Raw genomic sequence first — 25486 nt, forward strand, 5'->3', positions numbered from 1 at the left:
AGTTTAATAATAAACGTGTAAACATTGAACATGCCATGTAAATATAAAGACGTAACGGGAATAGTAAGCTGCTACTTCCCTTCATGTTCCTGGTAATATATTTAATTTCTTGGTATTTTTTTTTTATTTCTGCCATCATTATCATAATTAAATATAGCCAAATGCAGTTTTACCTATAGCAATTCATTGAAACAAATCTCTCTATTATAAAAAAAAATCCTGGGAGGGAGACGAGACGTGATCTTCTCAGAAGACAATTTGACGTCCCGCGAGAGACACTTTAACGTCACGTGAGACAACATTTAAAACAAGTTCACGGACATCTAACCAAGCAGTTGTTGGAGTACTTTTGACAGACAGATCTCATATGCTCCCAGGTCTTAAAATAACGACAAGCAGAACACGCAGCTTGCCAGCAGCAGGAGGCCAGTAGATGATCTGACTGCTTCTCCTTAGTGTGTGTTCAGCCTCCCCCCCTTTCACAGCGTAAGTGTCAGAGACACGAAGTGGCAAAAGGACAGCTGCTGTACAGGCTTTGAAATGATCAACGCAAAGGGTGACAAGCAGAAAATGCAGCTTGCCAGCAGCAACAAGCCAGCAGATGATCTGACTGCAACTCCTTAGTGTGTGTTCAGCCTCCACTTCACAACGCGAGCAGCAGTGACACGAAGTGGCAAAAGGATAGCTACTGTACAGGCTTTTAAATGATTGATGTGTAGCGTGACAAAAAGAACACGCAGCTCGCCAGCAGAAGCAGCAGAAAGTCAGCAGATCATCCAATGGCATCTCTTTAGCATGTGTTCAGCCGCCCCCCCTTCACAACACGAGCAGGGTTATACGTCCTGCGAGAAAGACTTAACCACGCCCGGTGCAGAAATAAAGGACAAGTATTGTTTTTACAAAAGTTTTAAAGTAAAAGTGAAACCAAACCCGGGGGTAGGCGAGCGAAGCCCCCTAGTATTATATAATACTAACACTTTTTCTATGTTTTTAGGGGACTATAACTTTTTATTCTTGGTAATGCATATGTAAAAATTTCAAAACTGTTTATGACCTCTATAAGTACAAAAATATCATTTTAATATAAAGTCTGATTATAAATAGAGATTAATGATTGTGTATGGATATTATCAGTTATGATGAGAAACAAAGACATATGATGATATTTGAGAAATACTGCACAACTGAAAATGGTTCTGATGACCTTTTCCTCTATCTCAGTATACGAGAAAGTAGAGGGGAGCACACTCACAATTTGTAACTTTTGTGAACAATACGTCAGCAAATCATTAAGTTGATTTATATACACTTGCATTAAAGAAGCAAGTGAAAACTGTAGCCTTCAAGCAAATGTGACACTTGAAAACCCAGCATTTCACAAAAAAACATTCTCTTCAAAGTGATGTTAATCAAAATGAGAGCAGAATAGAGCCCAGCTCCCACTGCCTCTTGAACATCTACTGAACGCAAGCCCAGATGCTTTAGTTAGTTGATTCTTCATCTTTCTTCTAGCATTAATAAAAACATGCAGCTAGTACATAACAGACTTGTTGTGGAGGACCCAAATTAATGCTTTGCAACAAACAATCAGTTCTTCAAGTTAGGAGCAGGTGATCAAAGAATAACATACACGGCAAAATTCATCTTCTCTTTTCCCCTTCACAGTTACAGCAAAAATGTAATATGGATGACCTTAATTCATTGCATTATACATCATAATTTTAGATAATTTGCAGCAAGCCAACTAAGATGGAATCTGCATGAGAAACTGTGTGTTGATACAGTTAACTAAAATAACAGAAGAAGAAAAATCATAAATATGGCACTTGTTTGCAACTGTATTTAAAGAGAAAGTAAACTAGCTTTTGTCTACTAAAATAAATGATTCATAATTTCTAACCCAAAAAAGCAGTTAACCAGTTATGCCAGGTTTAAGACTGAACTGGAATGGAATCAGGAGAGAATAATCCTGGGGGGTTTAGGGGGCATCACAGAACAAAAGCACATGGTGACAATCACCTGAAGGAGAAAAAGAACATAGCAGCCAATGTGTACTTCTAATAAATCCACGATAATAAACTCTCCATTACATATACACAGGGCTGTGGATCCAGAGTGGGAGGTGTGGAATCAACTAGTTTGATTCCACCAAATAACTCAAGTTCTGTAGCCTCCATAGCATTCCATTTTTTTCTCGAAAAAAAACATGTAAAAAGTGGTGCATTTTTTGGCTTGAAAAATTACATATTTATTAAATCTCATCTTTCTACTATAAAAAGTGCAAAAACACTAAAAGTACAAAGTCAGAAGTGTAAAAACTATAATAATGTAAATGTAGATAATAAATGTAGATAATAAAAATAATAATAATAATAATAATGCTAATACCATACACAATGAAGCACAAATGAAATGCACAATCAAACATTACACTCGGGACAATAGTACTGCAAATCCTTGCAGATTTTCCTTCCAGACTGAACAGTACACATGCTTCATTTTCAGATTCATCAGAATCACTTTTGATTTCCCTGTTCATTTCAATTCCACGTCATCACCTATTGTATAACTGTCAAGAGCATGGCAACACCTGGGCTGCTAAAAAAACGTTTCTTACAAGATGGCATTATTGGGCTAGGAGTAGATGTTGTATGCACCATTGCCCAGGTAACTAACACTCGGGCCTGACGCTAACGCAAGACACACCTATATTGTTTTTCATGCAATGCTCGGCACTAATACTGTTGCCACTTTTTTAGCCAGAGTAATCCTCAAGTCTAACACTTATGTGAGACACTTCTATATAGTGCCCCGAGTGACACTCGAGTTTAAGGCTAAGGAGGTTAATAAGCACACCTAGAACTCTAGCTTGACTTCAAATGGCTAACACATTAAAAAAAACACACACCAATACGACAAACATCATTTGGCTTCAACGTTTATGGGATACCACATGACTTAAGCTATGCAGCACAATTTAGTCATGCAAAAGAAGGTATCAAGCAAGAGGGTGTCTGTCCAGCTAGACAGTATACTCTCATTAGACTTGGGCCAGATTGTTTTATTAAACCCATTCTGATAGAAACTGACTGCTACCATTCACAGTAATTTGAAATCTTTTTAAAGTATAAATCACTGCAAAATTAAGATTTGAACTGTGGGCATACTTTACTTTGGGATAATATGGAGCCTGTGTACCATGCAGCAAGACCTTGTTCATGGTGAACACATATGCTTCCAAGTAGTATCACTGTCTCTCGCATACTAAAATCTACACTTTGGAGCTGCTGGTAATTAAATGAGAAAATGTAAAATGTGCCCAGGTATACCTTGTGTGGAATGCATTCAGAAGCATTATTTATACCAAACACATCAAATCTGCCATATTTCAGAGCTGTGACATTGAAATATTGACAAAATTAAACAAATAATTACCAGCTGCAAATCTAGTTATTTTTCCATTGTTTAACGCTAGCAGGGAGGCTTGCCAAAAGAGCAATAAACACAATTCAGCTTCTTTCCTACTGAATCTAAAACCAGTGAAAGCCTGCTCCAATCACTTGATTTCTTTTTTTAATTTTGAGATAATGGTCACTTTTGGCTGCTCTTTGCTTATCTGCTCCAATTTCTCAGTACACTTTGAAAATCTGACCCTTGGAAATATCACAAAAATAACAGCATTATGACCAGATTTTTATATGTAAACATATTATGCAATGGTTTCTTGTTCACATTGAAAGCAATTGACATTTTATTAGTTTTATTGCACATGACAGACAATTTATCATTCATTATTTCTCAGTGTTGACCTACCAATTCTTATCTGAATGAGCAGCCTATACCCAAAACTTTTGGGTCAGTTTCCACAGGAACTCAGTCCCAAAGCACCCCTCTAACAAACATCTTCATTCATGGCTTTCTTTATGATATGAAACAGAGTCATGATTTATATTACTATAAAATAATTACCAAACAATCTGAACAACAATGCTGCATATAGAGGCTACGTTTTGAAAGATAGCATGTACCATAGCTGAAATCTCAGTCAATACAAGACTTAATAACATCATCCTTTATTCTGCATATGCAGAACACATACACATCATGATAAGCATCTCACAAATTGCAACTTTACCAGTGGAAAATATTGTTTTATTTACCAGAAAGATTTTTTTTATAAATATAAATGAAATAAAGAAAATGTCAAAAAACAAGACAAATAAAAAATATACATAAAACACAAACCATCTATATAAAAGAGGAACTTTGATGTGCAGTTTACAGCACTAAAATATGCTGAATATCTCTGAAAAAATCTAAAAACATTACCTGTCCATATATTAGTATTATTTGTTACAGGTGGCGATTAAACTAGATGTCTTCATTTGGATTTCAGGAACATATTTACAAACTCTTAAAAGCAGAAAGGTTTTTATTAAGAATTTAACATACAGGGGAACCTTACAGTCATTTTTGTAAGCTAAATTAAATTAAATTCCACTAGCTGCACATTTGCATCCCAGATCAGTATCTATTCTTGGTGCAACAGATGACACAACAGCCTAATGGTGGGATAGAAAAATCAATTCAAAAATGTATTTTGAAGAGTCGTGTTTAAAAAGCAAATGGCGGTCTATAGGCATGTAATGCAGACGGGGATTTATGAAATTCTGTTCTTTCTGGGCATGTGTGCTTTCCGATTGTACTGCAAATGAACCAAAAGTGTACATGTCCGGCTTAAAAAAAGAGACATGACTAACAGTCTGTGCCATTTCTATGTGATTGAGAACTATGGGATGTTTCACTGATATGGTAATCATATTTTTATCTTTAAACTATACCGTAGCATTGAGAGATTCACTGTTTGTTTAAAAGACAAATGTCAGTTTAGGGTATACAACCGAGATTCACAAAAAAAAAAAATGAAGAACTGGCACTTTAAGTGTGTGCACAACTGACAATGACTCCTCAAACAGCAGCCAGCACTCCTTAGTGAGACTTTGAGGAAATATATATATTTTTCACACACGCACACAGTACTAGCAGGGGTAGCCAACACTACCCAGGGTAGAAAAGTCCAAATAAACTCAACATGGGGAAAAACTCTGGCCATGATTCAAACATCCACTGAGTAAATTCACCATGGGAAGCACCTTGTGCAACATCCCAAAAGTGTCCCTGACAGGTTCAAAAGTGTAGATGTGCATACCGGACAAACATACATACATACATACACACACACACACACAGTATTAACAGTATTATATGTATTGCACCTATACACAGTGAGCAGTTTCTCAGAGAGGCTAAGTAGTACATCATTCGGCTCCTCATCAGAAGGCCAAATGTTTTAAGGAAACTTTATATATATAAAAAAAAAAGCTAATCTTTCTGTTAAAGTAAATCCCCAGCAATAACAGCTTAATTCGATTCTATTCTGGTACTGCAGACTTCATGTAAGGCTGTAGCCTCCAGAAAGCTGAAAGTTGCAATTAGAAATAGCCATACATTTCTGAGCATCAGAACCCTCCCACTAAATAAAACATTTAAGAGACACATAATTGTACTGACTTGCCCGCACCCCCTCGCCTTTTTGCCTTTTACTCTCAATGTGGACTTTTTACCAAGCTTTGCTCTTTCAAGATGCCAACTGCAATGAATACCTAAGACTTTATAGGAGCCAATCACCGAGTTTTCCTGAGCAACGCTCTATACTCTGAAGAACCACATTAGGGTTCACTGTGTTGTCTCATTTTACACCACTGGTCTGAAAAAAATGCCAGATTTCAAATATAAGAGGAGTCTCATTTGAAATATTTTTAAAACAGCATATAATTCTCTATAAAAATAAAAGACTCACACACACTACACATACACAGTACTGCACTCCACTCCCAGCTTGTATCTTATGGTACCAAATTATTTTCAGCCTTACTGACTCGGCACAGAAGCAGCAAAAGGTATTTTTTAAAAGTATTGTTAAGACTGAAATCCCATGCACTTTGTTCAGAAATGTACATATGCATGTAAATAAAAAGTTAATCTCTCATACACACATTCCAGGGGTCTCATGTATAACACTGTGCGTAGAATTCAAACTAAAACATGGTGTACGGACAAACGCGGAAATGTGCATATGCACAAAATGATCCAGATACATAAATCTGTGCATACGCCTACTTCCACGTTCTTTCATTCCATAAATCCCAGTCTGTGTGAAATGTAACGCTCATGCACACACCTGCTGCCCCCTCCCAGACTCCTTCCAGAATTACACCTCTTTGAATATGCAAATCAATATAAATAGCCCGTTATGTTTTGCATTCTGTGAGAAGACAATGGCAAAATCACAGGGAAAAAAAAAAAAAAAAGAATTTCAGCAAATACCAAGTAGAGGCAAGAAAAAACATACTATTTGTTGGTTTAAGCAGAGATATAATCAACAAAAGGAAGTTGATCGAGTGACAGAGTAGCAGAGAAACTTGAAAGTTCAAGTTCAGAAAGTCGCAAAGTGTCCAAAATAAATCAGAAGTTCTCAGATATCAAAGTCGCCGTGAAAAGGCGAGTTGCAGCCCACCGTCTGAGGGTTATAAGGAAGCGCATTAGGGTTAAGAGAAAAGAAAAACAAAATAGGGACACAATTGAAAAAAAAAATGTCCAAATGTCAACTTTAATCACGTGGTTTATATTGTCATTAAAGTAGAACGTTATAAATCGTTTAATTCACTCGTTTCTCAAATCCCATCGTAACTAAAGTAGCACGTTAAAAGCTTTGTATTGTATATGTTCTTCTATGTAGTCGGTTTGTGTGAATCACTACGTGCTTCTTAAATGGGCTCTCTCTTCTGCCGACAGGACACGGAATACATAACATTCATGATATTATAGCTCTCTGAACATTTTAAATATTAAGATGTATACTTGATATAATTTTCATAATGAAAGGAATTAAAGCATGTGTTAAACATGGGGACACAGTTGCAAATTCCAGTCCTTCTTTATCTTTCTCCAAGTAACCAATCACCACATGATCAGCTCTGTAATAGATGCCAAGCCATCTGTAAGCTTAGAACGCAGGTTCCATAAATTTTATGGAACACTGAAATATCTTGGTAGTACATGTTTAATTATTCTATCCATCCAGGGTTGCGCCAATCCCAGCAAGCATACAGCGCGAGGCAGGAACAATCCCTGAACAGGGCGCCAGCTTGTCACTACCGCTGTCCACCGTGTCCTCAAAATATTTAATTATTAACAATATACATTATTTTAATTAAATTTAAAATTTCTGTATAATGTAATAAACATGCTTTACTGCATTTCATCTTAAAAATATCAAGCGCTCCAAGTAGATAGCACTTGGAAATCTAAAATCACAGATTTTATTTTTTTTCTCCAGCTTTTTTTCTTTTTTTTTCTGTCCACCCTGGCCATCGGACCTTACTTATTCTATGTTAATTAATGTTGACTTATGTTTATTTTTTATTGTGTCTTCTATTTCTCTATTCATTTTGTAAAGCACTTTGAGCTACATTTTTTTGTATGAATATGTGCTATATAAATAAATGTTGATTGATTGATTGATTATTAGCCAGTCATCATCATATGTAAATACACACTTTATAAAGTGGCTCAGGTTGTGCAATATTATAACTGTACTGAAAATTTACAGTGAGGTGATTATAATTATAAGTACAAAAAGTTCTACCAGGAACACTTGATGGACTGATTGAGTGCGTTTAGAGCTCTTGGGATGAAACCGTTTCTGAAGCACAAGGTCCCTACAGGAAAGTCTCCAAAGTGTTTGCCGCACTATATGCGAGAAGATCAAATAGACTGTGCGTATGGCTATGACAGCTTGTGCTAGATGCTGTATCCCGATAATCCGATCAGCATGTAGAACTGTGATTCCACACTCTGATACATTGGGTTAACTACTCTGCTAAAACATACATCGGGTTAAATACTCTGCTAAAGCAGCTATAGTATTTGGAACAGCTTGGCCAGTCTGTGCACCATTATATGGTTACAGGTTGATTACAATCAGATGCCTTAAACTAATAAATGATATGCGGTTAACTTCAGTGTATTTGATAAGGCCGAGTCAGGGATGAGACACTTAAAAAATAAAGGGAAATCACACAGGAACAGTGGCACTGCTTTGCCGCTGAGTGCCACCAGTGTACAAAACCGAGCGGAGAACTTGCATATGCAAGGGATTGAGCTGGCGTGAAAATGTGAGTGGCTTTACACCAAGGTTTTACATATCGTGATGGAAGCGTGGAAACAGGCGCATGCAACATTTTTGTGCATACGCACCGTTTATACATGAGGCTACCTGGTTCCGAAAGAGACAAGCAAGACAAGACTAAAAATACACTCAAGAATTCTAATGGCACTGAAGGAGAGGACGGAGCAACTGTGTACTTTTAATTTATAGCGTATACAATAGCAATTTAATATCTGACATAATGTATCCATAATCTCTTTAAATGAAAGTTTAAGACACCCAAAAATAAGTCAGCCAACTCACCTCAGGTTTATTTCTTCCCATATAAAAAAAAAATCCATTAAAGAGAGACGTCATTTATTAAATGATGGCAGCACTGAGAAAAGCAACAAAAGCAGAATGAGAGATTATCACTTATGTTTTATTCAAAAGCAGGCTTTCAGTGAAGTGAACATATTTCAGCCAACAAACAAGGCATGCAAGAACAGAGGCAGATGCACGCATGGAAGTGCAATGAAATGTCAAAAGTGGTGTCACTGCAATATCATACAAACCTGGAGAAACCTATTTTCTTATTTTATTGTCTCAAATTTTAAACTGACCATATATTAAGATTTTTGAAAGCTAATCTACAAAACAGCACCTTTCCATTTCCTAAAAATTAAAAGTTATAATTGCAAGATATGTTAAAAGTATTGATCTCCTTTGTAAATATGGCGCTAACTTTGGACAGGTGCTATGCACTACCTTACTCAACTCACAAAAACGGTTGTTGGTTTCCACCTGCATAGAAAATGTTTGGATCATCCATTATCAATTAATTTATCACAATAAATACCCCAATCCATGTCCAACAGCATGATTAACAATTTCAACAAAGCAAACCAAAATGAGGATAAAAGAGAATTTATAAACAAACCAGGAGCAGAATTACAGAGAAGCACAAATCTGGAAAAGGCTTCAAGACCATGAAAGATGCTGAAACATACAGCAGGGAAAATAAGTATTGAATGTGTCAACATGTTTGTCAGAAAATCTATTTCTAATGGAGCTATTGGCATTAAATTTTCACCAGATGTTGGTAAAAACCCTTGTAATCCACACATATAAAGAAATCAAAACAAATAAGTCCATGAATTAACTTATGTGTAATAAAGTGGAATGACACAGGTAATAGTATTGAACACATGAAGAAAAGCAGGTGCAAAAAGCCACAGAAAGCCAAGAAACCAGCTGAAATCTGTCAGTATTTAGAAAGCAATCCTGCCCCCTATCAGTGAAAACTAATATCAGCTGGTTTAGTCCTAACTGAAAGCCTATAAAAAGGTTTCTTATTACCAAGATAGCATACAAGAAGCATCTCATGATGGGTAAAAGCAAAGAGCTCTCTCAAGACCTTCGTAACCTTACTGTTGCAAAACATACCAATGGCATTAGTTACAGATGTACAAGGCTATTCAAAATGAAACAGCAGATTTCCAAAATGTATTTCAAACAAACTGTATATGACAGAAACACATTCCGCACATCACTGGATAGAGGAAAGTTCAAAGTTTGGTCCTATGGTCCGAGAGGTTGCATGCACTCAACATGAGCACTAGGTATAGTGCAACAAAAATCAAAATGGTTGACCATTTCTTGCCACACACGAGTCAACTGGTCCCTAGTTAAAGAATTCACAGATTCTTCAATTTGATGTCGCAAATCTTGAATATTACCGGGCACAGGTGGAACAAACACACTTTCTCCCCATAGATAAAAATCACAGGATGTAAGGTCTGGAAACCTGGGAGGCCATAGACGATGAACAAGATCCTGTTGTCCACCTCTTCCAATCCATCATCCTGGTATGGTGTTGTTCAGGTAAAGCTGGACCTCTAAGTGGAAATAAGACAGGGCACCATCTTGCATGAAAATGAAGTCATTCGAATCTTCTTGAAGTTGGGGAAACAACCAGTTTTGTAACATGTCCAGGTATGAAAATCCAGTCATAGTTTGCTCTGCAAAAAAGAAAGGTCTATAAACTTTGCTTACAGAAATGGCACAAAACACATTCACCTTCAGTGATTTCTCTTGTGGTGTTGTCGCCATTTTGCTATAAACGAGAAACAACGCTTGGTGGCATTCACTGGTATTTTAGGTGGGCTTTTAAACTTTGAACTTTCCTCTATCCAGTGATGTGCAGAAGGTTGTTTCTGTCTTATACTTTTTTTAAATCATTTTTTGAAATCTGCTCTTTCACTATTTCTAAACTTCTGAACGTTCTAGTGAGAACCATTGGTGCCATAATCTGGAAAAACATCATTTCACCATAAACTGGTCAAAACCAGATGCTCCTCGCAAGATTTCTGACAGTGGAGTCAAAAGGATAATCAGAAGAGTTGTCCAAGAGCCAGGGACCACTTGCGGAGAGCGTCAGGAAGACCTGGAATTAGCAGGGACAGTTGTTTCAAAGAAAACAATAAGTAATGCACACTCACTACAGAAGACTCCACTGCTGAAGACAAAGCATGGGAGAATATAGTCTGGTCAGGTAAGACCAAAATTGAGCTCTTTGGATGTCACTGCACACACCATGTTTGGAGGAGAAATGGCACTGCACATCAACCCAAAAACACCATATCAACAGTGAAGTTTGGAGATGGAAACATCATGGTGTGGGGCTGTTTTCCAGCATATGGTACTGAGAAACGTCTTGTAATTGAAGGAAGGATGAATGGAAAAATGTACTGGGACATTCTTGAGAAGAATCTGCTGCCATCCACCAAGATGCTGAAGATGATACGAGGGTGGATATTTCAGCAATACAATGACCCCAAACACACAGCCAAGGAAACTCTCAATTAGTTTCAGAGAAAGAAAATAAAGCTGCTAGAATGACCCAGCCAATCGCACGTCTTGGATCCAGTTAAAAATCTATGAAAAGAACTGAAGATCAGAGTTCATAGAAGAGGCCCCCAGAACCTTCAAGATTTGAAGACAGTTTGTGTAGAAGAATGGGCAAAAAAAAAATCCACACCTGAGCAATGCATGCAACTAGTTTCTCCAAACAGGAGGCGTCTTCATGCTGTCATTACCAACAAAGGCTTTTCTACTAAGTATTAAATAAATTTAGGTAAGCATGTGCAATACTCATTCCCTGTGTCATTCCATTTATTACACATAATTTATTGACTTATTTGTTTTGATTTCTTTGTATGTGTGGATTACTTGGGGTGTTTGTGGTGTTATGGGTCCACAGCTCGCTGAGCAAAGGCCGTTTTTTGAATAAATAATCACCGCACTCGCGGCGGCTTAGTAAGGGGGCATGATGGCCATAGCAAGCCATAGGGCGATCTGCAGTTTTGGCGTTTCTCACCTAGTGCACAGGTGAGGAACTGCCTATATCCGTGATTGTTCCCGTGGCTAATGTGCTGCAGCTGCTATGACCCCTCGCAATATAAAAAGAAGCGCGAGTCGGTTGGGGAACAGAAAGATCAATGAAAAAAGGAAACAAAAAGGACGGAGGTTACAGGGAGCAAGTCGGTGCAAGAGAGAGAGACACAAGTAGTGTGTGGGAAAGCGAACGAGCGCTCGTGGGCAGCTGTGAGGAAGCTGGGTGTTAGGCCGACACCCAGGTGTTGAAGTTGAAGTCGCTCCCGCAGAGCGATCAGGTAGCGGGAGTGACCAGGGAAAGGCGACTGGCCGCGGAAGGCCGGAAAGACAGCGGGAGTCGGGAGGCTTGGTGGTGGATTACCCAACGTGAGCGTCCTGGCCATTGGATGTGAACCAAATCTCGGGACTGGGATGAGTACCAGACCGAAGCCAGGGATCGGGAGGTCTCCAGACCCGTGTGGATGTGATTGAAAAGGGCATTTTCAGAGAGCGTCTCGCCTGCTGCAAAGCTTTGTCCGGAGAAGCAGGTGAGACGCAAGCATAGAAAAGCACCAGGCTTGTTGTTGGTTTTTTTTTTTAAGAAGACTGCTTCCAGCGTCTTTTGAACCCCATTATTTTAAAGGATTGTTTTTTCTATTGATTTTAACCTCCACGTTTCTCTTATGGATTATTTATTGAAGAATTTTGAACTACACAACACTATTTAATTGAACACTTCATTTTTGTTTGACTGTTTTAATAAAAGCACTTTGCACATTTGTACCATCCCCTTGCTCAGTTGTTGCCTCTACTGTCTAGCTCATCTCGTGACATTATCGACGGTGTTGGGTTAAAGGGCTCCTGAACAGCGATGGGAGCATGGAGCCGAAGCCGCATCGTCAGTGTTATCGACAGTGTTAGACATCTAGTGAAAATTTCATGTCAATAGCCCCATTAGAAATATATTTACTGAGAAAAACGTTGATGCATTCAATACTTATTTTCCCCGCTGTACTTCACACCTCAGTGCAGTCAATTATACAGAAGTGATAAAAAAAAAAATATGAAACTACGGCCACTCTGCCTAGATCAGGTTGCCATTCAAAACTTCATCACTGAACTAGAATGACATTTGTCAGAAGGGCTACTGTAATGTCAACTGTCACTTTGACTGAGGAGCAGAAGTCATCAAGTCCAACTGCAAGGCTCAATAATATTCAAGGCATTCTACAAAATGGGCACTTATGTAGCAGATACAAGGAATTTGCAAAAGTCACCTAAAAGAGGAGGGTTGTGGGGAAAAAATGGAAAGCTGCAAGCACCAATGTGCTGACACACTGAAGTACCTTTGTACTAGACCTCCAAGTCTAGGAGTGCTCAGGCCTGGAGAGTCACTGTACCTCCTTATTAGGGACAATTCCCACTTTTAAATTAGCATTTGTTTCAATTAAACTGTTACTTTACTGTTCCTATCTTTGTGTCATTTGTATGTTTTTGGGACTCATTCCTTTTAAAAGAAATTTATAATGTATGAATAGGTCTTTCTAATTTTGCACTAATTTTTTTTCTGTAGTGTCTAGATTACTTAAGTGACTGCTGCCTGTAAGAGTAACCAAACAGTACGGACAATAAAACAGCTTCATCTCTCCAGCATGTGATTCTATTTACTAAATAGCTTTTAAATTTGTCCTAATTTAAGGTCTGAACAGTCATATATAAAAAAATAAGTATAATTCAAATGTATTTAAATATACTCAATGTTAATACTAGATGCTATTTGCAAATTTGTCCTTTAATTTTGTTATATATATATATCCCAATAATATTTTACATTTTTTCATGAAGCACATTTGCATTGCATTAACTGTTTGACTAGAGTACCTCCTTAAGATACATTTCAGAACTCAAACGAATTTATACTTGAAAACACTGCTCTTCACAAAAGCTAGATTCTCACTGCACACAAAGTGAAGTGATCGAAGAGGAAGCAGAGCTAAGAACACGTCACAATGCCTGTAACATACATAAAAACATAGAGAATATCTCCTGTGACTGCTCAAACACATTAAACATCATTAATATATGTGTTCATACCTCAGCTACATTTCTTTTTATTCCTAATAGCCAGATGACATCATGTAAATGCTCATTTCTCTTTTATATAAATTGAAGCACTCTGAATCCGAGTGCTTCACAAATAAAACAATATACTAAATGTTGCATTATTGTGATCTTGAAGTTATGTCCACCGCATCATAATTACTAAAATATTCTGTCCGCAGTAACTCAGAAAATTCTGTAAAAATGAGCCTTGAGTGTTTGTCAAAACAATACAAAACAAATGTGGGATTCCAGTTGAGCACTACAATGACTAAATTCAATAGAGTACCTTTTTTCCTCTTTATGGTTGCAGCAGAAACATAATATATTTGAACTGAATACACCATTTTTAAATCACACCTCACTGATTTTGATTCACGCAAGTGACTAGTTGGTGACCAATTAACATGCAAACTGCTTTTGAAAGCACATGTTAGCTGAAGTAGCTAAATATGCATGGATGATACTAAAGATGCACTTTAAAACTGATTTTAAATGTGCTGTAATAATAAAAGGAATAACAACAATTGTCAGTTATATGCATGTTATCTGGTTTTAGCAAAAAACAGCAGCAAGTCAGGGATCTTAGCTGCAAGAGGGAACTGGAACAGTAAAAGGAACAGAATGATACTTGAAGGGTGCCAGAGAAAATTGTTTAAAAATCTGTTTTTAGTACCATAGATAAGAAAACAGAGCAGTGTAGGGTGTCCTAAAAATATTTTATCAAAGATTATGTTTAAGAAACAGAATGTCCATTTTACTAAGGATTACTATTCAACATTACAAAAAAATGCGATTGTAAAAAGACGTACGAAAGCAAATCGAATATACACCACAATACTGTGCATGACATCATGACAAATCACACTTTTTTTGCAGTTTAGTGATGTAGCGTCTAACATAAGGCATGTCCTGCCTGAGAAAAATAAAATGCCTGTCCGTATGAAGGCAAAACTTTCTCCAGGTAATCAATGTAACATGGTGAATTACACGTGTTTAACAAAAAAAAAAAAAAAAACTTTGAAGATATTTTACTAAGTTAAAAGAAATAGGAAACAATCTAGAATTTAAAGAGAATAAGCTAACAGTGCTCCACTACTCCAGAAAAGGTTCAGTATGCAACACAGACTAAACTGTATTTTTAAAAACTGCATTAGCTATAGAATATACCAAAACAAAAAACAGTACATATTAAGGGCTCTGAGCATTATACCTGCCAACCACTTTCATCTAAGTTATAAAACATTTGTCATAATGCAGAGGCTTGTTTTAAATGACTGATCGTGTTTTTTTAGCCTTTTTATTGCCTTGCACATTCAAATAGTAACAAAACAGTCAGAACATATTTTATTGGGTACACCTGCACTTATCACATTACTGAAGGCCGAGTATGTGATGTGCAGATAATGTTGTTTAAAGTAGCTGGACAGCTGGTTTAAGTATTTGCAGTTTTGTGGTAAAACAAGAATGAGTGAAGACTTGAGTAGCTTTTAAGATATAATGCTCGCAGGCAACAGACTTGCCAGAGGGAATGTAGTGTATCAGCCATTTATTGAGAATAAGACAACAGTCAAAAATCATCCAAAGTCTGCACTGTTGTAGACGTACTGTTGACGAAAGAGGACGTCAGAGACAGCTTTGTGCACAGTAACAGATGGTCTATAGATAAATAGCTGATCAAAATAGTGTTATCAGGACACAAATCTCACAAATACAGTATGGCAACCAACAGCCCAAATTTAACAAAGAGCATGTCTGCAATGAGCTAAGGGACACAACCAAAGGGTAAATATTAGAAGAGCATTTTCTACCATTATGAATATCAGTTCTGACTGATTCATAACAACTGAAGTATCATATTAAATATATATAAAAAAACATGAATATCTTTCATATCTGTTACCAGTAATGGTTGATGACAGTGAGGTAACTGTGTTTTGACAGCCCACCTTCAGTCTTCTGATACAACTGAAGCAATAACATGCCATTTGAACATTAAGGCTGGACTAGTTCACTATCTAGAGAGCTGTGGAGTAAGGCTCCAGGACACAAATGCAGTTTCCCTCTCAGTTACCACATCAAGTAATTATGCAATTAGATGAAGCAAAATCTATACACACATACTTTATGATGAGTTGCCTTAAACAACTGCTGCAAACCTTGCAACAGAGCTGTGTCATCAGAAAAGCATTAGGGTGCATGAAGTGACATCCCCTATTATCTGCATAGATGTCTATTAAATTTCACAGCCACAGAAAATCACTGTCTGCTTTAAGCAAAGATATGCATATATTACTAATGAGGAGCAAAATTTAACACACACACACACACACACAAATCATAAGCTAAGTTAAACAAAAAAATGCATAAAAATAAAGAGGTATATATGAGGTACAGATATTACGAAAGCAAAGTAAATAATAAAAGTCTTCAACAGAGTTAGCTGTCCTAATTCAAGGTATTCATAAGAAAGGTAATGATTTACTTCATGAGGTAAAAGTACATAAGAGCAGATGCATCATATTTTTGAAATATTAAAATGTGTTCTTCAGTATGACTGTTTAAAGCCAAAATATGCTCAATTGTAAAACAAATGTAATCAAAAATACATTTCTAATCACTGACCTGCAAAGATTAAAATGATACCCCACTTGCTTATGCTTGAAATTTGGCCTTTATCACCTCCTGGGAGTGTCTCTTAAAGGCTGGGACCACCAGTAAAGAATCAAGTATCACAAATGTCATCATATTTCTAAACAGCAACCTCAAAATAGCATAAAACAACATTCCACATGCTTATATGATCAATGCCCATTTTTCCAACATTTTATGAAAAGGAGTAGCTTTGACCTCTGATATCCCATTGGGGAGATGAACCCATTGAGTTGGTTGATTTGGCAAGCATGTTGTCAAGTCCTTCTGATCATTTTTGTGAAAGGCACCTATTACTCTACTCTTTATTAGAGTTTTAATGTCCATAACAAGATATGGTTCAAATTGAGCATTTTTTGGGGTTGAGAGGACGAAAAAATGGGAATGGACGCCCAGAAGGTTTGACATCTTGCATAACTAGACATTGAGACAAGTCGAACACTACATCATAGGCGGCGGCTTTCTTGTATCGCCGAGTCAGTGAGCAACAAAAACCCAAAAACTGAAGAAATTTCAAATTGCTCTTAAGTAATTCTTATGAATACAAAAATTGTTTGCATTTCTCCATGACTTATCCACTATATATGTAGCACATAAGGAAAAACCTAATATGGAATACAGGATAATTTAAAATAGGACATGTTCTCAGATACGTTTAAAATGAAATATTTCAGTGAAAAGCACTCTCAGAAGGCAGACAGAAGTCCCAGATATGTCAAAGTACACATAGTATTGAGTTTATTACTCATTTCTCTTGGTCAGTCTCCCACACAAGTTACAATGCTTGGGGGACGGAAGGGATGGGCCCCATTTTGTTTTCCCCAAAGATCTTTTCAAACCTCTCTCTACACAAACATAACCAGTCTTGCCATTTCTCTCTGTTCATGAGCATAAAATAATGAGGGATGATTCCCTTTGTAAATAATGACCTATCAAAATCGGAATAGCATAACATTACCAATAAAACAACCTGTATGATGGAAGATATTTCAGATAAGACTGCATGACAGGAAAAAAAATTTAAAAAGATAACAAACAATTGAAGTGCAAATGGAACTTAATGCAAAAAAAAAAAATACCAACACAAAATAGCAATATGTGAGCCTTCATTCAAAATAAGAAAAATTGTGTCATTCCCATCACTACCGCAATGCTACTTTACTGCACAACTGAGACTGGATCCAATGTTTTTCAGTGAAGGCACTTTAATTCTTTTGTTCCGAGAACTAGTCGGCGTGGAATATAGTTAAAACTTTTCACCAGCCTTTTTTCAGTCAGTACAAGCTTCTTTATCCTACCACTGTGTACGTTTTTCCACACAATGATACACTCATACCACATTTCAGTTTTACTTAAATTAATACCTCTTGGCAGCTTGGGTTGTATTAATGTCTCTTGATAACTTGCAAACATATTTCAGTTACTTTGTGCACACAACAGCGCTTTTCAACTTCCAGCTTTTGTGTGTAAGCAAATGGGAAAGAAAGGTTTAACAAAAAGATTGTATTCAGGGAGCTGTACCAACATTAAAAGCAAAGAACTCTCACTAGCTTTTTCATTCAGCACCATAGAAACACATCAAGTTTTCAGGACCATTTTAGCAGGTCAGCACTGAGCACTGCAGCTGATGAAACATGATCCACAAAAAGAGCATGTATAAAAGATTCAATTAAAGTGCTTTTTCACTGCTTTTTTTTTTATACAGGAATTGCAGCAAGGACTCTCCAGAGTTGGGCGAATTAAAAATTCAAAATCATAATTCACTTAAAATACTGTCAAAAACATGAAATTGTAGTGGTAAGTGCAGAGTAACTACAAGAGCAGCCTTTCCTTTTTACTTTAACTACCACATACATGCATTACAGTTCCCACAGGTGCCAATAACTGGCATACAAGTCCTGCTTCCCATCATGAAGAGCCGAAGCCATGAGATAAGCTATTCTGGCCTACATGAAAGGATCATATGACTAGACCAGCAACGGCAGCTTCCTCTTGTTTGTTACTACTAAGATATAGTCATCCCTGTTAAACTTGCAAAAGACTTGATTAGACAAAGGTATGAAAATTATGGAAAGTGGCCCGATTAAGGTTTCAATGATGCACGATATGGGATGAAAGAAACATCTACTGAATGAACTGAGCTTTGGGTGAAGTGGAAGGTTTAAATCTGACCTTGCATAGCCAACCTCAGCACTTAGACAAGTTTTTGATCATAAAGTAATGATCTGAATATATCATATCACACAATTCAGAATCACAATCATGCACTGGACTGGCACCCCATCCAGGACTTGTTCCTGCTTGTTGCCCTATGCTTGCTGGGAGAGGCTCCAGCTCACACATGGCACTGCTCAGAAGGAGGTGGGCTAGAAAACGGATGGATGGAATCATAAACTGAAGTTAACAAAAAATAAGGTCAGTACAAGTGTTCAGTTCATCTGTAAATCACCAAACAACTATGGGGAGATGATCAGAAACCAAACCAACAATAAAACATATTACTAGAACAGACAGCAATTTTGCAGTGAACAGATTTCAAGGCCTGAAACCCTTATCTTTCATGCCACAGCTATCCAGGTGTGATGTAAATACATGCCCAATGCGTGACGTCTTCCCTCAAAGCCAAGAACTGCAGACTGATGTCCGCCCACTCGGGTACATTCATCCAGTGCCCCCTGTTATATGGCTGCTGGCCACCACAGGTCCAGACCCGAGCGAAATATATCTGTCTCATACAAAACCCCTGCCAGACAATGGCATGGCAATGCTTCGGATCTGCACCAACAACCTGGAGGCAACTTTTCCTAAGGGTCTGCACCATAAGCTGGCAAAGCGCTAGGCTGTCACTGCCTTAAATGCACCCACTCTCGCCCCAAATACGATCTCGGAGGCCGCCGACAACACCACTCCCCAGCAGGGTAAAATCCCATTACACAAACCTTGTAAACTTGTCCATAGGTGCCGTTGCCAACCACTTCCACAAGTTCAAAAATCCCGGCTGGGTCCTATTGAAAAGAGGAAGAGAGATGCAAGGAAAATTCATGAACGTTGAAAGGTAAGCAAACACGCGCGCGCAGGAAAGCACCGAACGCTGCGTTAGCGAGGAAGCCACCACGCGATGCGGCTGCTGCGCCCCGTTTTTATTCTAACATGCCAGTGCATGCAAACAAAGGAAATCTCCAACTATCCCACGACACCCACCCCACCGGAACAAGAGACAACCCCAGCCCCTGCTGCGCTGCTCCGCTATGGGCACCACGCTAGCTCACACTGCTCCGCTTTCCACGCCTTTGTCCCTTCGTTGGGGATTTTCAGCCCTCGCTCGTCGACCGCTCTCCTATTTATCGATTTCTTTAATGGATTTCTCGATCATGTCCTCCCTGATCTCCCGCACTCACCCGCAAAGAAGAAAGGTCTATATCCACCAGACTTTTAGCTGGAGAATCGTTCGCCATCTTTTCAATTTATTCAACAAAAACTACAATGTCCTCGTCTCTGCTTTCAAAACGTTTGCGATTGTGCGGCGCTGTCTCTCCTCCACATTTGGCGACGCTCCTCTTTGTGTTTCTTTCCGGCCCCGACAAGAACAACTACACCATGTTGAGCTGGCAGCTCCCGAGCGTCTCTCTCTCTCTTTCTGCCTTTCTTCTCTCTCACGATCAGCCACACAAACACAGGAAGCTGAACCGGTCTGATGTATCAGAAAGAGAGGGAGGGAGGGAGGAAGCAGGAAAAAAAGGCTTGGGCAGTACTTTGCGGGAGAGGAATGGGAGAAACACTGCAAAAGAGCTCCCCCTTTCCACCTCCTCCAGCGGAGGAAAAAAATTAAACCGGAAGCGGCTCCTGTCTGGCACAGAAAAGACATCAATATTCATCAGGGGTGTGGTAGGACAAAGGTCACCGTCTGAGCACAGTGCCACCCGTGCGGGGCTGCCCCAGTGGCACAGTCCGTGCTGTAGCCGTTCTGATGGAGAACACCTTTTATGGCTACAAGGCAGGGACTTTGTTTAAAGGCAATGCTGAACAATATTACAATCAATCAGAATAGTACGGAACTGTTTTGTGCAGCTAACCTGATTATGATATGAGAATATGGCTATTATTATTATTATTATTATTACACATCTTCTTGATCAGAATTATACCATAATGTGTCATCTAGAAAAGGTGATGATAATAATAAAATGTTGCATTTATTATTATGATTTTATCACTTCATTTAGTTAAGTGATACAAGGGTATGCGTCCTAGCAAATAAATAATTTATTTTTCAGCCCTGCTTGATGTAATACTATGTCACGGCTTGTTGAGCCAGAGCCTTTTTCAATGACGCTGGATGCAAGACAGGATTGCAGGATGAGACAGATTGAGAGATATGAAAGGCACTATACTAAATAGATCAACTATGTTCTTTTGTTCTGTTTGTCCAGGTGGAAATCTGGCTTTTTACAAAAGCTAAATAAACAAGTATTATTATATTGTGATTTTTCCAACTCCGATTCTGACTCCAGTTGCCTAATAATTGCTTTCCACTGTGACCCTGTGTTCGGATTCAGCGGGTTGGAAAATGAATGGATGGATGTTACTCCATAACTTTGACTCTATAGTCCTGGTCCCAGCACTGATCCCTGAGAAATGCCACTTTTAACATCACCTAAAGATGAAAAATATTATTATTATATCCATCCATCCATTTTCTAACCCGCTGAATCCAAACACAGGGTCACAGGGGTCTGCTGGAGCCAATCCCAGCCAACAAGGCAGGAACCAATCCTGGGCAGGGTGCCAACCTACCGCAGGACACACACAAACACACCAAGCACACACTAGGGCCAATTTAGAATCGCCAATCCACCTAACCTGCATGTCTTTGGACTGTGGGAGGAAACCGGAGCGCCCAGAGGAAACCCACACAGACACGGGGAGAACATGCAAACTCCACGCAGGGAGGACCCAGGAGGCGAACCCGGGTCTCCTAACTGCGAGGCAGCAGCACTACCACTGCGCCACCGTGCCGCCCATTATTATTATAATTTATTATAATTATTGTTATTACTATCATCCATCTTCCTAATCTGCTAATTCAATTTCAGGACATGTGCAGGACATATTCATGTACAGTATACATCTAAACCCATTGACATAGGCTCAATTTAGACTCACCAGTAAAGCTGAACTGCAAATGTTAGAGGAAAGTGACATACCCAGAGAAAATCCACATGAACACAGGAAAAATGTGCAAACCCCACAGAGACAATGACACACACAAGACAGTATCAGAAACCACTGTGTCACTTTGATGTATGTTCCTATAGTCATTATTATTATTCACATTATTTGATCTGGCATGTCCTATATCCAATATTTTAACAAGGGACCTACATAAAGTACTGTAATTTAAGATTGTCCTCAGGCGGTACGTCTGTGCTTTGTTTGCTGTTGCATGGTCAGGGAACAGCCTCAGGTTGTTCCTGAATGCTTGCTTCAGCTTATATTGTTACTCTGCTTGTCACTGTGGTACACATCCTACAGACCTTAATTTTGCAATGTTTGTATTTGCTACGTTTTAGTGTTATTCACTATGATTTTTATATATGTTAAAGACACCTACAGTATGCAAATAATTATTCAGTTTTTATGAAACTTTATGTCCAGTCAGTCTTGTATATGCTCCTAAACTTCCATTTGCTCCCTTATTGTGTCTATAGCCAGTGTCTGCTTTGTGGCATATGTCCTTTTCTGCCTTGTTATGCCTAAATTTGCTTATGGTGATATGTAACCTAGTCTCTGGTGCTGAACTATTATTATGAAAGTCTGTGTGTTGAGGCCTGAGCTACATAGTCTTATGCTAGATGCTTTTGGTATTGGTATACAAATTGCCAAATTTTCCCTGGGAACAAGTACATCTATCTATCTATCTATCTATCTATCTATCTATCTATCTATCTATCTATCTATCTATCTATCTATCTATCTAGTGTGCCAAGCTCAATAAATAGTTGATAATGACGTGCGTTATTCCTTAGCATATCCATTTTGTCATTTTCATTTTGTTTTTCTTTTTGGATGTTTGTGTTTGAAACATTTTTGTACAAAGTGCATGAATTCATAGTATGCGTCCATACCTTATTCAAGACTGACTCAAACTGCCGGGTTAAATCGTCCTGGTCTCTGGCACCACATGGAAAGGCAAGTCTACCTATTTTACCTTACCTATCTGTCTTACTTTATTAAAAAATATTCAGACCATATACCCACCATCACTTTTGCCAACACATGAGAAACAAGTGCACCCAGCTGGCATATATCCATTTATTTTTTAAATAGTGGTGCTAGAAGTATACTCTCCCTTTCCAGTTTTTCCCATGGTGTAGACTCACACCACTTACCACAAAGAACTACTTTAACTGCATGTAGTCCTATATTCAGCTGTTTTCCATTGGTTCTTTGTGCTTTTCTCTTTAATATAGTACTAGGGTGTTGTATTTGTTAGCCATTATGAATGTAATGAGAAGTCAAGCAAAATGACACCTTTTATTGGCTAACTAAAAAGATTACAATATGCAAGCTTTTGAGGCAACTCGGAGAAGACTCACAGGCTTGCATATTGTAATCTTTTTAGTTAGCCAATAAAAGGTGTCATTTTGCTTGACTTCTCTTTAATATAAATAGTTAGTTCAGATAATAAATGGATGAATTATTGGTTTTGAAATCAGAAGGTGCAGATGTTGTATTAGACCATTCATACTGAGAACAATTCTGTGTTGAGTGACTGTTCTGTTTGTTTGCTTGTTTTTTTTTGAGTTTTGCCTTGAAAGTCCAGACCTTGCCTTGCATGCTGATTATTTCTACACTCTAAATATATTGTGGCAAAGAGAATGCTTTTTTTGTTCTGGCTCCCCAGCAGTTCATATAATTTTTTATTATTTTTGATGTCCCTTATTTGAGCTACAGTACCAATACTATTGCTGATCAGTTAAGATTATCCTTGTTCACTCCTTTCCCCCTTATTCTTAAATAATAAGTGAGTGGGAAAATATTAGGTGCAAACTACTGTTTTCATGAAGGATATCAAGGTGGTAAAAGCTGAGATGATGGGAAGAATTAAAATAGCAAGTTGGCTACCAACATAAGTGCAACTACTATTGACTCATACATCTATAGCTATGAATAACTAATTCAGTCAGAACCTTTAAAAAATGAAAAATGAGGGACATGTTATATTCAATATTCAAACATTTTAAAGTTTTTATAAATTAAAACCTAGACAATGAAAAGCACAAAAAAGGAAAAGCATGCTTTAGAAAACATTTCTATTGTACTTTTTCATGTGTTGTCATGTTTATTCTCTAAAGGTCAGATGAATTCTAAAATTTCTTATTAAAATGAATTTTAAAATGTGATTTAAAAAAAAAAACTTGTCTTACATAGATAATGTGTTTTCATGTTAATTCATTTTGCTAATAATACTTTTGCAGTAGAGACAAATTGTTTATAACATTCTGCAATCATCGTAATTCAAGTCAAGGTCACGAGTGGTCTCAGCAGCATTGAATAAAAGTCTGGTAATAACTCTGAACCACTGCAGGTCCCGTTCACATACACACCCACATTCAAACTCACATGGGGCTGGTGGACAGTTACCAAGTCACTGAATATGCACATCTTTACGCATGTAGGAGAAAAACTAGCATGTCCAGAGGAAGCCTGAGGGTACATACTGTACATGGAGAACATACAAACTCCATATAACTAGGAACAGCATCAAAACTAAGACACTGGATTAATGAGGCAGCAGCACTACCTGCTGCTCCATTGTGCTGCCCTAAATTGCCATAATTTCATTAAATTGCAAAATCATTGCTGCGGACATGCTTTGAAGTTGCTGATGCACATTGCTTTCATGGCGCGCTGTTTATTGTACTGCTTATGTAAGACAGAATGGCTCCAAGGACATTTGTCAGAAAATTTCTTTAAGTGTGTAATCTCCACAGTTTGTCCAATGTCTAGTTTACTATACCTGTATACTCTGGGGGTACAGGGGAAATCACCATAAAGGGCTTTGAAAACTCTGGATGCCCCAGGGTTTGAACTTTCTCTTTTGGCAGGGAGATATCCAAAGATACTGGCCAGAAGCTAGGGTCCTAATAATACCCAAGTAGCTCGGCAGGGATTATAAGGTCCACATCTTCTGGTTACCTGAGACAGAAGACAATCAGCCTGTCTTATAGCTGAAGAACAGAAGTCAGTTTGAGAAGCTGCACTTGCTATGAATATAGGGCTCTGATTGGAGCTTTCGGTGACTGAAGCAATAAGAACTGTGTGGTTCTGAACACAATAAAGACCAAGGAGATGACCATGGATTTCTGCATATCTCCCCTTCTGCCTGTCAACATCTGAAGGGAGGGTAATGAGGTGTTGCAGACTTAAAAATGTCTAGGTGACCACCTTGATGACTAACGGGACTGTTCTATGAGCACAAATGTACTCTGCAGGATGGGGCACAGCAGGCTCTTTTTCCTTAGAAGACTTTGATCATTCAATTTATGTACCTAAATGCTGTCTTTGTTCTATCAGATACTTGTAGCCATTTTCCACTTTTTTACTATTATTTGGTGGGGAGGCGGTAAGACAGATAAGAACATTAAGAGGCTGGACAAGCTGTTGAAGAAGGCTGGTTTGGTGCTGGGCAGGAATGTGGACTCACTGGGAATTATGGTGGAAAGGTGTATAGAGAAGAAGGTACAGGTCATTCTTGACAATAGCAGTCACCCTTTCTGCAACATTTTGGTAAGTCAGAGAAGAAAACGCTGCAGCAGTCTTCTCTCACTGTACAGTAAAACAGAATACTTTAGAAGATCATTTGTTCCTAGTGCTGTGAGATTTTATAATGCTGTAATAATACAAGTGATTCATGACCTGCTCACCACTCTACCTTCCAATATTGTAACAACTGACACATTTGCACTTTTTTCCTATTTATTTATTTATTTATTTATTTATGTATTTATTCATTTATCTATTGTGGAGACTGTCCCAGACACAGCCAGGCAAACACGTTGCAATCACCCAACACATGTATATTTACACAATCCATTATTTACCAATAGTGCCCCAAAGTCCTGGCGACAACACAATGCCTTCTCACTC

General features: G+C 38.1%; 1 protein-coding gene across 10 annotated transcripts in view; it reads right to left on the reverse strand.

The window, feature by feature from the left end:
* Positions 1 to 20156, reverse strand: part of LOC120523032 (mitogen-activated protein kinase kinase kinase kinase 4) — a 222068-nt gene extending 201912 nt beyond the window's left edge. For 5 of the 10 annotated variants that reach the window (XM_039743967.1, XM_039743971.1, XM_039743961.1 and 2 more), the window contains exons 1-2: positions 19735 to 20154; positions 19276 to 19341 (exon numbers count right to left, since the gene is read on the reverse strand). In XM_039743967.1, coding sequence (XP_039599901.1) covers positions 19276 to 19341; positions 19735 to 19791 — 123 coding nt within the window. In that variant the 5' untranslated portion in view covers positions 19792 to 20154. Of the gene's footprint in view, positions 1 to 19275; positions 19342 to 19734 lie in introns of all 10 variants that reach the window. The other 5 variants (XM_039743970.1, XM_039743965.1, XM_039743969.1 and 2 more) reach the window with 3 other exon arrangements.
* Between the last annotated feature and the right edge of the window lie 5330 nt (positions 20157 to 25486).

The sequence above is a fragment of the Polypterus senegalus genome, chromosome 2 (assembly GCF_016835505.1).
Source record: "Polypterus senegalus isolate Bchr_013 chromosome 2, ASM1683550v1, whole genome shotgun sequence".
NCBI lineage: Eukaryota > Metazoa > Chordata > Cladistia > Polypteriformes > Polypteridae > Polypterus > Polypterus senegalus.